Raw genomic sequence first — 15,238 nt, 5'->3', positions numbered from 1 at the left:
GATTGTTTTAAAAATCGAAAAGATACTTGTGGTTAGCAGAGGAATTTTTAATGATGTCAATTTCCCTTACAGTAAAGGTTAGAGTTTATTCATTGAATGATGACTTGAAGCCAGCCAAGAGAGAAACTGTCTTAACTTTCATAGTAAGTATGTTTTTTGGTTTCAATAATAATTTAACTCATTTTCAGGACAAGAGTCATGCACAACCATACTTCACACTACACTATATCATTAAACAGTTCTTAAATGCCCATTGGAAGCCTACTCTGAGTACAACCTTGTGGATCTATAGACAGACATACGAGGGGGGGTTCGTTAAGGGTCAAGGAACTGTCCTGTTATCTTTAAATCTCCCTTGTCCACAGACTTTTCAAAGCCCCTCCATATATGAAAAGCTCTTAAAAATTAAGTTTCAACAAGTTGGAGGATGTTGAACTAAGCCATTCCTCGGTGATTTCTGTTTTAAAGAACAGCCGTTGATCACTAAGAATGACTTGTGTATGTATTATGAGTTAGAATGTTATTTAGACAACTCAAGATAAAGAATTATAATCCATGCTGCTTACACTTGAGGAGTTTAGGATTTATCACGCATACCAACAATGTGAAAGTAGCGCTAAATCATGTGGTAAAGCTTAGCAGCCATTCGATAGCTATCAGGCTTGACTTGAGTAACAGGTGATACACACCTGCATGATAGAGTCCTAGCCTCCTACCCAATTTGTATCACACACCTACACAATGTTTGTGGTAAATAAAAACTACAATCAATCAAAACAGCATCACCTACTAATAGTAGGCACTCTGGTGGTGCAGTGTGTTAAGCACCAGGCTAACAAAAGGGTCAGTGGTCTGAACCAATTAGCCACCCCATGGGAGAAAGAAGAGGCCATTTGCATCCTTACCAACTTACAGTCTCAGAGACCCTATGGAGCCATTCTCCTTAGCCCCACAGGGTTGCTATGCGTTGGAATTGACTTGACAGCAGTGGGCTTGGTTGGGGGTGGGGTGGGGGTGGTTTTATGTTAGTAATCGTTCTTCATGATCAGTTGGAACACCTTTTCTCTGCGACTGAAAGCAGAATAATGCATTGGGATAGTTTTGAATCCTTTCTAACTCTCAAAAATGACAAAATTTCATAAACATAATAGTATTATCTGTCAGTTTTAAAATTTACTTGAAAATTAATGTTCCAATGTTTTGATTGTCAACTACTCAATTACAGTGACTTATAACACAGTGTCTATTATTGACCATAAACTCAGGACTTCAGAAAAGAGCTCACAGGCAGCCAAGGGACGCTTCAAGAAAGAGCCAGGGTTTGAACTGCGCTTGGAACAATGAGTAGAATTTAGTTAAGTGGTGTGGGGTTGAGGGAATTTATGGAGTGATAGGGCAAAAAGAAGGGAACTTGACTTAAGAGCAGAGGCAACACTAGAAAGGGGAAGGAGAGAGAATATTCGTAAGGTAGAATATGGCCAGAGGCTTGGATAATCAGACCTAGAAGTTAAGACTTCTACAACCTGCCACACTGTCTTCACTATAGATTCATAGCACAAGACTCAGACAAAGGCAGAAAGTGCTCAGGAAGTTCAATAACAAAGAGCTCTGGTCCTCGGGAAGTCAAAGGATGCAGAGCAGGGAAATCACTCAGGGCTGAGCCCCCAAGACTGCTAGAATGGCAGGCTGAGGGCAGGAAGCAAGCGAGAGTGACATTGCCGGAAAGGAGGGCGCTGCTTTACAGAAGTGAAGATAACTGAGTGATGCTGAATCCTGGTGCCACACAAGGCAGCCTGGCTCCCAATTTTTCAGGGGAAGAGTTGGCCCAGGAAGAGAGGATGCCAAATAGACTGAGGGTGGGTTGGGGGAATATTGGCTGACAACGGAGGAATATGATTCCAAGAAGTAGGGGTAGAGCGCAGAAGTGTATTAAAAGTGGAATGGCACTTGAGGTTGGGTGATGGGGAAGGCAATATGCAATAAGAGAAAGGTTAGGGAAAGAGAATGGCAGCAGGAGAAGGTGCTGGAAGGTTTGCAAGAGTTAAGGACAACAGGGGTAAATACTTTTATACACGCAATCCTGCAATAGGGGAGATCTACAAGTAGATGGTAAAGGTTTCCGTCATATGCATGTGAAAGTTGCACATTGAATGAGGAAAGACCGCAGGAGAACAGAAGCATTTGAACTGCGGTGCTGGGAAGAATATTGAAAGAACCGTGGACTGCTCAAAGGACAACCCAAATTGGAAGAAGTAAAGTCAGCGTGCTCCTTAGAAGCAAGGATGGCAAGACTTCATCTCACATACTTTGGACATTTTATCAGGAGAAACCAGTCCCTGGCGAAGGATGTCATGTTTGGTAAACGGGAGGGGCAATGAAAAAGAGGAAGGCCCTTCACGAGATGGATTGACACAGTGGCTGCATCCATGGGCGCAGGCATAGGGACAATTGTGAGGATGGCGCAGGGCCATGCAGTGTTTTGTTCTGTTGTGCACAAGGTCATTATGGGTCAGAGCCGAGTTGATGGCATCTAACAACAACACACATAGATGTCTGGATAGACATCAGCATAAACAGGCATGGGAGGGAGCTTGGGAGCCTGCCCGCAATGTGTATGGCTTTGACAGAGAATATTCGTACATGGGTATTTACCTTTGCTTCTAATATGCCCATGGATGGAGTGGAGTACACAGGGGCAAAGTGATGAAAACTTCTTAGACATAACCGTCCCCTGAAGGGACTAAGTTACTGCTTGGGGGATCAGACCATAGTCTCGGGAGACATCAAGGTCAATTCAAATAATAGTTCATAAAGACAATGTTCTCTGTCCCACTTTCGAGAGTAGCAACTAGAGTCTTAGAAGCTTGTGAGCAGCCACCTGAGGTGCAACAGTGTTAGTCTTCTGTGTCTGAAGGAAAGGGGAGTGGTAGAAATAAAAACGCACCCATAAAGTGGACGAATGGACCACACAAACATCAGTGTGCACAACACTGAGACCTGAGGAACTACGTGGTGTCTGACTACCAACTGCTCTGAAAAGATCGCACCAGAAGGTCCTGGACAAAGTGGGAGAAAATGTGGAGCAGAATCATTACAGAGGCCAGGTTGGACTGAGTAAGGGGACCCTCAGATGTGGTCCTCAGTCCCCCGCTTCCAGTCTGGAAGCTAACTCACCATTGTACTAGAATAATCGGCCATTTAAGATCAAAGGGGCAGCATTTACCCCTGAGCAAAGTGCAGAGGGTTAGGAAGGATGCAAACAGGAAACACAGGGAGGAGGGTAAACCATGGTGCACTGCAGAGGTTGCAGGGGTAGGCTGAATCTGTGTATGATTGTCGAATGTAAACCTCCATCTAACGCACAGTAAAAAGTTACTTTAAGTTAGCACTTGAGAGAGATCCTGTTAGAGGGATTTTACATAAGAGACCACAGGGATGAAGACCAGATAGGGTTTTTGTTACTCAAATTCTTGTTCAAAATAGGCCTTTGTAATCATAGGGGGCTGGGGGGTGGGAGGGGACTTTAAAATCCTGACCATGAATTCCATAGTCATGGCCAGTTGGAGTAAGTTCTTGAGTTAAGGCCTAAATGGACTGCCACACGAAGTCCAAAGAAAGTCAAGCCCCCAAATCTCACTGCCATCAAGTGATAGGACAGGGCAGAAATGCCCCTGTGAGTAGAAAACCTTCTCTTTCTCTCATGAAGCGTCTGGTGGTTTCAAACTGCTGACCCTTAGGGCTCCTCAAGAAATTAAAAATCTCATTTAAATAATTTTCTAACCCAAACACAAAATGAAATTGATGGGAAAGCTTTATGAGGACTTTCAAGATTATATAACCAATTTTGGTGTTTATTAAATGCAAACTGTCTAAATTGCACATTTATTAAATGTCTAGCTGAGAAATACACATTACAGCATTTTTATTTTAGGAAATGTCAAATAAACCTATGTAAAATTTAGATTTTCGTATCTCCAAAGCCCATAAAATTCCCATTTGGTTAGTAATAACATCAGGTTCGGGGATTATTTATTTTAAATTTTTTGTTACAGTTCTTTTCTCCCCCACAGCATGAAGAATAATTGAGCTTCTTCCAGATCATTGAGACTATGTGTGTGAATATGATGTTTGTGTGCGTTTTCATTTTAGTGAGGCAAGAGATGGGGGTGTTCCACCGAGAGGGATGGAAAGTTTAAATGAATCATAGTTGCCTTCTATTTAAATAACCTTCCTCCTTCATAGTCAATTTTAATACAAGGATATTTGTTGGTAAATATTTCTGTAGATTAATAAAAGATGTCATATCAGAGTTAAAAATTTTAAATTATGGTATCTGTACTTTGAAGTTGTTTGTTTTTATCCAAAGGATCCTGAAGGATCAGAAGTTGACCTGGTCGAAGAAAACGATTATACTGGAATTATCTCTTTTCCTGACTTCAAGATTCCATCTAATCCTAAGTATTTAAAATATTTATTAATAAGGTTTTCTATGAAAAACACATCTGGAACTTTCGGTTCTGAGACAGATATCTAGTCCACAGGAGCCACCTACTGTTCACAGAGGGTCTTGTTGAGGAAGAAATGTGAACATGACAGGGGACACGCTAGGCTCCGTTTGGGGCAATACCTCTCACCACTCCTTTGGACATATAAAAATGGAAAATAGGCCACAGGTTCATTTTCTATTCTTTTTAGAAAATTAAAACCATCAACCTCTCACCACCAAGGACTCTAAGAAGCTTTTCTGTTTTGTCCAATTCCTCACTCTGAGTGTTAGAAACTATTGATCCTCTCAAATCTGCGTCTACATAGATTATCAGAAGGCAGAACCCAGAGGAAGGATGCTCTTACAACCATCTCTTCCTTTGGGTCCCATGGTCAATTATTTGAGGACATGTTTAAATAGAACTTAATACGACGACCCTTGAGTGAACATATTTCTGATTTGAGAGTGAGAGTTGCAATGTCGACATGGAGAATCCATGGTCCTTGCCCTCTGAGCAGTCAGCTGAGACAAACGACCATCCTCCACAGTGGTATTTGCCGTTAATTCACAATACTAAAACTTGTCTAGAAATTTGGATGCATTGGAGAATTTGAAGATTTGGCATAATCTGAAAATTGTGTACTTTCTTGAAAATATTATATGCTCTGTAGCACAGAAATGAACCTAATATTTTTTTTTTGCTATTTTCATTGCTTCAACTTCATAGAAGGCCTTTTGCTCACTGGAAAATTATGTCAATCTACCACACATGCTTTCCCACCTCAAGCAAGACCTTTGCACACAGCGGCCCTTCTGCTTAGAATGTATGAGAGGGCTTCAAAAAGTTTGTAGGAAGATGGAATGGAAAGATACTGGATCTTTTTCACAGACTTTTGAAGCACACTGGATGTCACTTTGCTCTGCACATAGCTGGCTTCTTATTCTTTCAGACTGGGTAAACGCCACCTTTCAGAAAGATTATCACTGACCACACACAAATGCAGCCCTGTCAATCTCAGCACGGTCTTTATTCCTTCATGACACTAACCTCCATTTTGTAGTTATATATGAAGGGGTACCCCCCAAAACAGAATTTTTTTCCTAAGCTCTGTATTTTTTTTTTTTTTTTACAAAACAGCCTAATCACCTTCAAAGTACTCTCTGTTATACTTAATACATTTTTCAAATCTGTGATTCCATTCTTCGAAACATGTTTCAAACTCATCTGTTTGGAAGGCTGACAGCCCCTCCCTCATTTTTCCTTCACCTCTTCTACATCATCAAATCAGAGCCCTTTCATGTCCCTCTTCATTCGGGGAAACAAAGAGAAGTTACACTGAGCGAGGTCAGGTGAGGAATGTACATGGGTGCAAGAGAGGCATGCTTTTGTTTGCCTAAAACTGATGCACTGAGAAGGCTGCGTAAGCAGGTGCATTGTCATGGTGGCAAAACCAATCCCCTGCCACAAATCAGGACCTTTTTTTTTGCCACATGCTGTTACACGATCTTTTCAGAACCTCTACATAGAAAGTTCGGTTAACAGTCTGACCTGGTGGAACAAACTCCAAACGCACCTCAAGTGGACATTTTCATCCTTCGGGAAGTTGATGGATGTCCAGAACAAGGTTTGTCATCAATCAACATTTCACCATTTTTGAAATGAGAAAACCTCTCATACACTTGAGTTTTTCCTGTACTCCTGTTCTTGGAAGCTGTGTTCAACATCATATCAGTTTCTGAGGCTTTTTTCCCCAAGCAGGAAACAATTTTCACAGCCACAATGGGTTCTCCTAAATCAGCCATCACAAGAAACGAAGTTTGAGGGAAACTGCTTTCACAAAAAAAATTCACTGTGGTCAGAGAGAACCTTCCCAGGTGACACCACCAGGTGCACTAAGTCAGAGGAGTTGCTCAGCGCTCATCCAGCAGGAAAACTGCATACTATGAGAGCTCTGCCCAGCTAAGCTCAGCTAAGCTTTTTCCTGTTGTTGCTTTTTTTAATTTTGGTGTCGGCACATCCTCCTGTCTTCACTTACTTGCCTTTTTATTGCTCACCCTACTGTAAACTCTTTAAGGGCAGGGACCTTGTCTGTTGCTGATTGCTATATTTCCAACACTTCAAAATAATAGACCCTCAAATATTAATTAAATTAATGATGACAGTAAGAATAAAAACCACCATAACAATATTTGTTAATTATATAATCAACCTGCAAAGTAGAGACTGTGTTTGCCCCCCTTTTCCTGGAGTTAAATGACTTGTGCAGCCTACTAATAAATGGATAAGTGGAGATGTGAACTCCTGTGGGCGGCTAGGCTGTATAAGGAGGAACTGTCTAGCTTACGTTTGATCCCTGCTTTCTACTCTGTTGCTGTTAGGTGCCGTGGGACTGGTTCTGACCCACAGCATAATCTAGTGCTCAGTACATATTTTTGAATAAAGCTGTTGCCCCAGGTCTTGCTCTCCTTAAGCCATGTTTTCTCTTAAACTACAATTTATTTATTTAGTAATGCCCAGTATCTCATTGTGTTATCGCAACGAGAAGTTGTTACTATTTTTTTTAAGTCGCTGCCTCAGACAGATGCAGTATAAAGTCAATCTGCTCCAAGGGCTCAAATAAAAAGTAAATGCATATAAAATAATGATGGCAACATATGTGCAAATATGCTCGATATAATTGATATATGGATTGTTATAAGAGCGATAAGAGCCCCCAATTAAATGATCTTTTAAACTAACAATAAAGTAAATATACTGACTTATTTCAACAAATATGCTAGGAAGGTTTTGCTTTCTGAATGAGCTCTGAGTCAGGAAAAATAATAAAAACTGTAATTTTATTTTCTGTAAGGTGTGAATTTTATTACCTGGCTAGGCTCGGCCTGTAAAATATATATCTAGAAACATTATGACAGATTTCTACTACACTGTAAATCTGAGTATCATGTGATTATAATTAAGCTCCAGGATAAAGTAACTTCTTGAGTATCATAAACCTTACAAGCCAAGACTATTGACTATATTCAATGTATTTTAGAAAATAATTCAATATATGAAAAATGAATTACTGAACTATTTCTATTATTCTGAAAAATTCTCAGTTATTTCTGTTTATCACTTAAAAACTTGTCACAAATAAATTAGATTATTTAGGCTATCTATACCATTGCATGCCACTTCCTCTTTGGAATAGGAATTAATTATATTTCTCTGGGTGAATTAAAAATATTTGGTGAAATCTGTAATTAAAAATTTTTTTCTTCTTCAGATATGGTATATGGACAATTCAAGCTAAATATAAAGAGGACTTTTCAACAACCGGAACTACATATTTTGAAATCAAAGAATATGGTAATTTCTGAGAATTAAGTGATTATTTTTATGAATGCACTTAACACAAAAATCACTCCTAGATGACAAGAAGGCAGCCTGGTGGTATAGTACTGGTTGGTATGGCAGTGATGGTATTCTGTTGCCTATGTCCTTTTATGCCCTTGCTATCCTTGACCAAGAGATCCATCTCTCTGAATTTGTGCTGTCCACCACAGAGCATAGAGACAAGTTCAGGTTCTTTGCAGAACTGTGATTTTAGGACACTGTAAACTATCACAGATCCAGTAAGTGGACTACAGGAACGTTAATAAAGGATTTACTCCAGCCTTACGACTCACTGGTGACAGAACAAGGACAGTATCGGATTTCTTTACTCCTAGCCCAAGACTATCTCTCTTCTGGATCTCAAATCTCTAATGTATTTACTTGGATATTTAATATGCTCTTATTTTAAAATCAGTCATATTGAATCGACTAATAATTAACATAAAAAGCCATTTCCACCCAGTGGATTTGGATTCTTGCCTCACGTGTATCAGAAGAGGTGTGCACCAGAGGGTGTTCAATGGTGGAATTTTCAAATGTAGATCAGCAGGCCTTTCTTCCAAAGACCCTCTGGGTGGATTTGAACTTCCCATCTTTGTGTTAGTGGCAAATATATTAATCATTTGCACTACCAGTGCTCCGGTGATGTTGGACTACTAACCATAGAGTCAGCAGTTTGAAACCATGGAATAAAGATGAAGTTTTCTATTCCTGTGAAGATTTACAGTCATGGAAACCTACCCGGGCTGTTCTGTCTGGGGTGGCTATGAGTTGGCATCGACTAGATGACAGTGAGTTTTTCTGGTTTGGCCACCCAGCTACTGACTATTCCATTAACATACTAGCAGCTTAATCTTCCACTTCTTATAATAATTTAAGAGTATATGTATGCTCTGTTAACAAATTGAACTTCCTTCTGTTTGAAACCATGCCTTAAAATGCTATCAGCAGGCTCATAATGCTATAGAGAAGAAGCACACATATTTTAACAGTGAGCAAGTAAAAACAGTGACAAAACAAATTTGTTACAATAAAACTAAAACTTCATCATAGGCTCTCAACAATATATTATCCTAACCATCTTCCTTCCTCCAAATATTTTGTATCTATCTAGAATTCATTCATCTCTACCATCTGCAGCCATCCTCTCCTTGTCGCCACTAGACTCATGTCCAGAGGACTGCAAAAGCCTCCCTCTTGGTATCTTGATTGCTTGAAATCAGCCAAAATAATCTTGAAGTGAAAATCTGATTGTGTTATTTCTCTATCAAAAATTCCTCAGTCATCCCCTTTCCTTTTGTAATGAAACCAAAATCCTCACTTTGAGCTGGCTAACTACTTCATAGGCATGTGAAAGTTGGGCATTGAATAAGGAAGACTGGAGAAGAACCAATGCATTTGAATTAGGGTGCTGGTGAAGAACATTGAAAGTACCATGGACCGCCCAAAGAGCAAACAAATCAGCCTTGAAGAAGTACAGCCAGAATGCTCTTTAGAGGCATGGATGGTGAGACTTTGCCTCACATTCTCTGGACATGTTGTCAGGAGAGACCAGTTCCTAGAGAAGAACATCATGCTTGGTGAAGTAGCAGGGCAGCAAAGAAAGGAAGACCTTCAATAAGATGGGTTGGCAGTGTCTGCAACAATGGGCTCAAAGATAAGAATGATTGTGAAGATGGCACAGAAGCAGGCAGTGTTTTGTTCTGTGGGGCACAGGGTCGCTCTAAATTGGAACCAACCCAACAGCACTTAACGACAACGTACCTCTTCAGCCTCACCTTCTCCCTCTCTCCATCCCACAGGCCTCCAGCCTCAAGGACTTTGCTCATCGTGTTCCATCTTCCTGCGACACTTTTCCCTTCCTTATTGCGCAACCTACTCCAATTCAGTTTTAGTTTTAAAATGATTTCTAAGGGAAGCTTTCCTACAATTCCTTTTCTTGAGTAAGAGGGGCCTTTGGACTTGATACTCGTTTTTCACTATGGTTGTTGAGGTGACTATTTTTGCAATTACTTTTTTTGCCTGTGTTCCCTGTTTGTCTGAGAACTCATAAATGACCCAGGCGGTGTCTCTTTCATTCATGAGTATACCCCTGGTGATGATGGGAACGTGCCCACCACATGGAAGCTCACTGCTGGATGCGGCTGTTGTCTCCCATTGAGTTAACTCCCAATCAGAGCTTGATCCTATGGAACAGAATGGAACTGGCCCCTAGGGTTTCCTCCCATGGAGCAGCTGGGGGTTCCCACAATTGTACCGGTAGGACCCCTTTATGTCCCGATAGGACAAAATACCCCCTGCTCCCGTATCCCGGAGAGAACAGTCCTGCCTTGCTCTTTGGGAGAGGAATAGCAAATTGCGTTGTTCTTGAATGCTTAGCCTTCACCATCTAGGTCACATTAAGCACATCTGAGGCACCCTCCCCCACCCACACCTCTCTCTCTCTCTCTCAAGTCTACTGGCTGCTGGTGGCTACTGGTACACAGATGCTTTATTGCTTGCCCACACTATCAAGTTCACTCATTCATCCATTTTTTTGTGTGAAATGTTGTTCAGCTTATTAGAATGACAACCTATGAGCCATGACACACCGAGTATAAAGAGATGACAATGCTATTTAGACAGATTAATTTCCCATAGGTTCTCAGGATCCAAAAGAGGGAAAAAATATGAGCCTCCTTTTTTGAGCTAGTTTTTAACTTTCTGGGAAAGTGTTTTGCTTTATAGTTAACGGTAAGCTCTCTCTTCTTTACTGAAGTGAGCTTCATGATGACATTTTGCACTTTATCAACTAGATGTATAAAGAAAAATGCTAACTAAGCCACAATTTTCTTCTCTATTTTCAATTTAATTCAACAAAATTTGTTGAGCATCTAGTTACTTTACTTAAAACTTATGAGAAGGGTGATATACAACAGTAAATAAATAAAAGGATTTTGTTTGTATGTGCGTATGTTCTCAAAAAGCCCATGCTCTAGTGGAGGAAGTTCCCAACTGCCTATACTAAATGGTATAATTAAAGTATTAGCAAAGTGCTCCTGGTACCCAGGTACTATGGCTTCTGGATGGTGGAGGGGAAGGCTTCCCAGAGGTGATGGTGGTGCTAGGATGGCATTGTGTAGAAGTTAACAGCTTGGTTCAACTGTAGCAGAAAGTAGCGCTGGTTGCTGTGCTTTAAAAGCAGCTCCAATTAGAATAGTAATATTGCCTCTTTGTTTCTATTTTCAGTGTTGCCACATTTTTCTGTCTCAATAGAACCAGAAAATAATTTCATTGGCTATAAGGACTTTAAAGATTTTGAAATTACTGTAAAAGCCAGGTAAGAAGGATATTCTTTTTCGATATGTAGCTAAATTGAGTTGATAAAGGTTGCCCAAAGTGAGATCTGTGATCAATTGGTAATGTCTGTAATGACTTTGACTCAGATGGACTGAGGTTACATGATACCTATAGTTGATTTTCTGATTTTGATTTTAACTATTGGTTATTCACCAGCAGAGAATGCTAACCATTTAAGTTCAACGGGTGGGCGTAGAAACCAGCGTGGCAAAGGATATTGGGACTGAGTTATGAAGCCTTCTCTTGACTGTTTAAATTGTTCTATCAGTCCGCTGATACTGCACAGCAACTTGGCATAACAGCCAATGCCTTAAAGCCACAGCCAGTGACAAGTCAGTCTTGAAGTTCTGCTGATCTGGGCTGTGCTGACCTCGGCTGGACTTTCTCATATGTCTGTAGTTATTGGCAGGTCAGCTGGGGCTGGCCGGTCTAGAATGGTCTCACGTACATTTGGCCGCTATCAACTGGAGCTAAAGATGGCTGGAGTCACAGGAGTCTCTCATCATCTAGCAGACTGGATTGTAGCAACAGCAGGGCTCAGAAAGAGAGTGGGCGCATGATTAACCACCTATTAATCCTATTGATTAACCACCTTACAACCAACACACTTTCATTGCTATCACGTTGTTTTGGGCCCAAAAACAAACCACAAAATCAGTCCAGAGGAAATAGACACTCACTCCTCCACAACACCTTTTGTTTGCAAGAAACTACAAATATGTCAGGGAGAAGTGAATTGAGTTAAGTTGGAAGCAATCTACTGAGATAGCTTTGATCACTTAAAAATGAAAATATAACTTTTAATAGTAGCATACAACTATGTAACTATATGTGTTGGGTACTTTTCCAAATATTTTACATGTATGATCTTGTTTATTCTTTACAACAAAATCTACGATACAGATGACACTAATAGACCCATATTACAAATGCAAAAACATGGAAGAGCACATAAATGTCTAGGAATGTGCTCAAGATCACATGCCACTGAGTAGCAAAGTGTGACTGATTCCAGGGTCTACGCCTGCAAGCATCACCCTGGTCAGCTCTCATGTTGTTATTTGTTCTGAAACTAGAGGGTCACTTCATCTAGACCAGCAGCAAAAGTTTCATTGAAAGAGAATTCTAGAAATTGAGTGCTTTGTATGGAGACGTCGCCTTTACTTTTTCCAAATGTGAAGAGCTAACTCTTATTATATATTTACTATATAGAAAGTTGCCTTTATTCTTTCTTTAATTATGACCTAAAAAGGAAATATACAGTTAGAATAACAACAACCCCAAAGCGCACATCTTATGTAACAGCGAAAATGGATGAATTTATTTTAAAGACACGAAAGAAAAGAGGAGAGTAGCGTCCCATTGCTAGCAAAATCACCAGGCAGTAACGTGACGGGAGGAAAGGGGTTGGAGCTGAGTCTTTTGATCTCATCAAGAGCATTTTTTTCCTTAACATATTGTCATATCAATCTGCAATCCCACTTTATTCTTATGACCCTCTGAGATTGAAATGGAATAATGGATGGAAGACACTTTCAAGAGTATCAAGTCCTTAATATAATTTTAAGTGGTTATGTTTTACCCGAGTCTTGTTATTGCAGTTGTGTTAGCAAAATGATTGTATGGTATTCTTGCTTGGCAGGTATTTTTATAATAAAGTAGTCTCTGACGCGGAAGTTTTCATCTGGTTTGGGATAAGAGAAGACTTGCAGGATAATGGCAAGGAAATGATGTCAAAAGCAATGCAAAGCACAAGGGTAAGATGTTAAGACATGCTCTCCTACCAAATGAGGGTTGAGAGGGAAAGGGTATTAGTTTCTTAGGGTTTTCCAGAAGCCAGTGACTTGAAGCCACAACCACGTACTCTCTCACGTTTAGGAGGCTAGAAGTCCACCATCAGGGCCTCGGCAGAGCCATCCTCTCTCTGAAACCTCTATGGAGAAGGCCCCTCCTTACTGCTTCCAACGTCTGGTTTCCAGGCATGGCTTGGCTTGTGACAGTATAACTCCAGTCTCTTCCCTTCTTCTAGTGTCACGTTGCATCTGTCCTCCCTATCTGTGCATCCTCTGTTTGTAGAAGAACACCCAGCATGTGGGGTTAGGGCTCACGCTATTCCTTGATGGCCGCAAATGAGCTCTTTACATCTGCAATGACACTGTTTGCATCTGAGGTCACATCCCCAAGGATTGGTGGTTAGGATTTGGACACATCTTTTTGGAAGACATAAATCAGCCCAGGACAGAAAGTTCCTTGCAAATCATCTAGTCCAAGCCCTCATTTTGAGTAGTTGTGGTAGCTGGGTCTTGCACTTCTCCATTAGCTTCTCATTGTCCTTAGGACCAAAGCTCACTCTCCTTGTCAGCCTAGCTTGTGCCGCTCACCCAGTGCACGGCTGCTTCTCTCCCCCTTGCATGCATTACATCCGTTGCTCAGACGAACCGTACGTTGACTCTCTTGCCTCTAGATCTTTGAAACTCTGTTCCTTCTTCTTGGGGGGTATGTTTTTCCTTTTCCTTCTCCTCTACCTTCTTTTCCCAATTCTTTCTCATTCTTTTAGCCTTCATACTGACTCCTTCCCCTGAGAAGTCTCCCCCTGACTCCAAGCTCGGTTAGATCCTGAACCTCCTTAATAGAAAATGCTCCCACTTTATTGCAAAGGTTCTTAACCAGAAGGCAATGTCCCCTGCCCTGAGGGAAGTCTCCAAAGTCCAGTGAGATTTCTGGTTGTCAGAACTTGGGAAGTGATAGCTAGAGGCATCTTGTGAGCAGAGACCGGGTGCTGCTGAAAATCCTACAACCCACAAGGTATCCCCCTATAATAAAAATGATCCAGCCCCAAATATCACTAGTGCTAAGGTTGAGAAACCCTACTTTATTATAATGGTTTATTTGTTTAATAGTAAATTCTTCAAGAGTCTGACTTGTTCCCATTACCTGCCCAGAGCCAGCAAGGTTTTTATGAATGAGTGGGTGCTACACAGGGAAGGTATTTATCCATGGTTATGGGCCCGTGAGTGCTGGGGTCAAAATTAGAGCACTCCCCCTTTTATTACTCAGTATTCTTTATGTTAAACCACACATGGCATGTCTCAAGTCATTTGTGTGTGTGTGTATTCAAATAGTTTGCCTTACAAATTATTTAGTCTTTGCTCTTTCAAAAGTCAGATTGATTTATTCAAGATGTAATTAAATAACTTTAATGCAAGATTCCTTGCTGGACACTGGGGCTTAAAGTATTCAAGTTGATCAATTTTAAAGAAAAATAAGGCAAAATCTACTTTCTTGTGTTTACTAATATTATATGTTTTGGCTGCATACCCCATACCTCATTCTATGTTTTTAAGTCAGATTTTAAATACATTGTCATTGAGGTACAATGGAAATATTGTAAAGCTCAACTGAGAGACCTCGAATGATACATAGTTTCACAATGACAGTGATTCTCAACCTGTGGGTCACGACCCCTTTGGGGGTCGAACGACCCTTTCACAGGTGTCAGCCTATTCATAACAGTAGCAAAATGACAGTGATGACGTAGCAACAAAAATAATGTTATGATTGAAGGTCACCACCACACGAGGAACTGTATTAAAGGGTCACGGCATGAGGAAGGTTGAGAACCACTGAATTAGACAGTGTTTTAGCCAGTTAGTACAGAAAAGAACTGGGACTCACAAGACAGTTGACCACAAGCCGGTTTCAATTATCACCAAAGGGAATTTACCAGAGGTTTGCCTTCTATGACTAACATTTTTAAAGTATTTTATTTTGAACCCTAACTAGATTTTTTAATGCCTTGGAGACAGGAACCTCTTATCACCTTGGAGAACTCAGACAAATCCTTAATATCACTGAGTTCCAATTTGTTCACTGCACATGCCAGCATGTTAGACTAGATCATCGCTAGGGTCTTTTCTGGCTCTTTGGAGCCTGTGAAAGTAGACTAGGAAATTGGGGTATAGATCCCGTTTGTTGAAAGAAAAGCTGTATGCATTCTGTTCCTTCTGTAGCCTTCACACTGCAGTCCTTGAGCC

General features: G+C 40.6%; 1 protein-coding gene across 1 annotated transcript in view; it reads left to right on the top strand.

Annotated features, from left to right (window-relative positions):
* The window catches only part of C5 (complement C5), a 96,972-nt gene that overhangs the window by 10,800 nt on the left and 70,934 nt on the right, over nt 1–15,238 (top strand). The window contains exons 4-8 of the mRNA XM_075559037.1: nt 73–143; nt 4,367–4,458; nt 7,756–7,838; nt 11,094–11,184; nt 12,847–12,961. Coding sequence (XP_075415152.1) covers nt 73–143; nt 4,367–4,458; nt 7,756–7,838; nt 11,094–11,184; nt 12,847–12,961 — 452 coding nt within the window. The remainder of the gene's footprint in view (nt 1–72; nt 144–4,366; nt 4,459–7,755; nt 7,839–11,093; nt 11,185–12,846; nt 12,962–15,238) is intronic.

Source organism: Tenrec ecaudatus, chromosome 10 (assembly GCF_050624435.1).
Source record: "Tenrec ecaudatus isolate mTenEca1 chromosome 10, mTenEca1.hap1, whole genome shotgun sequence".
In the NCBI taxonomy this organism is placed as follows: Eukaryota; Metazoa; Chordata; class Mammalia; order Afrosoricida; family Tenrecidae; genus Tenrec; species Tenrec ecaudatus.
The sequence above is the reverse complement of the archived record's forward strand: the minus strand, read 5'-3'. Positions and strand labels throughout refer to the sequence as shown.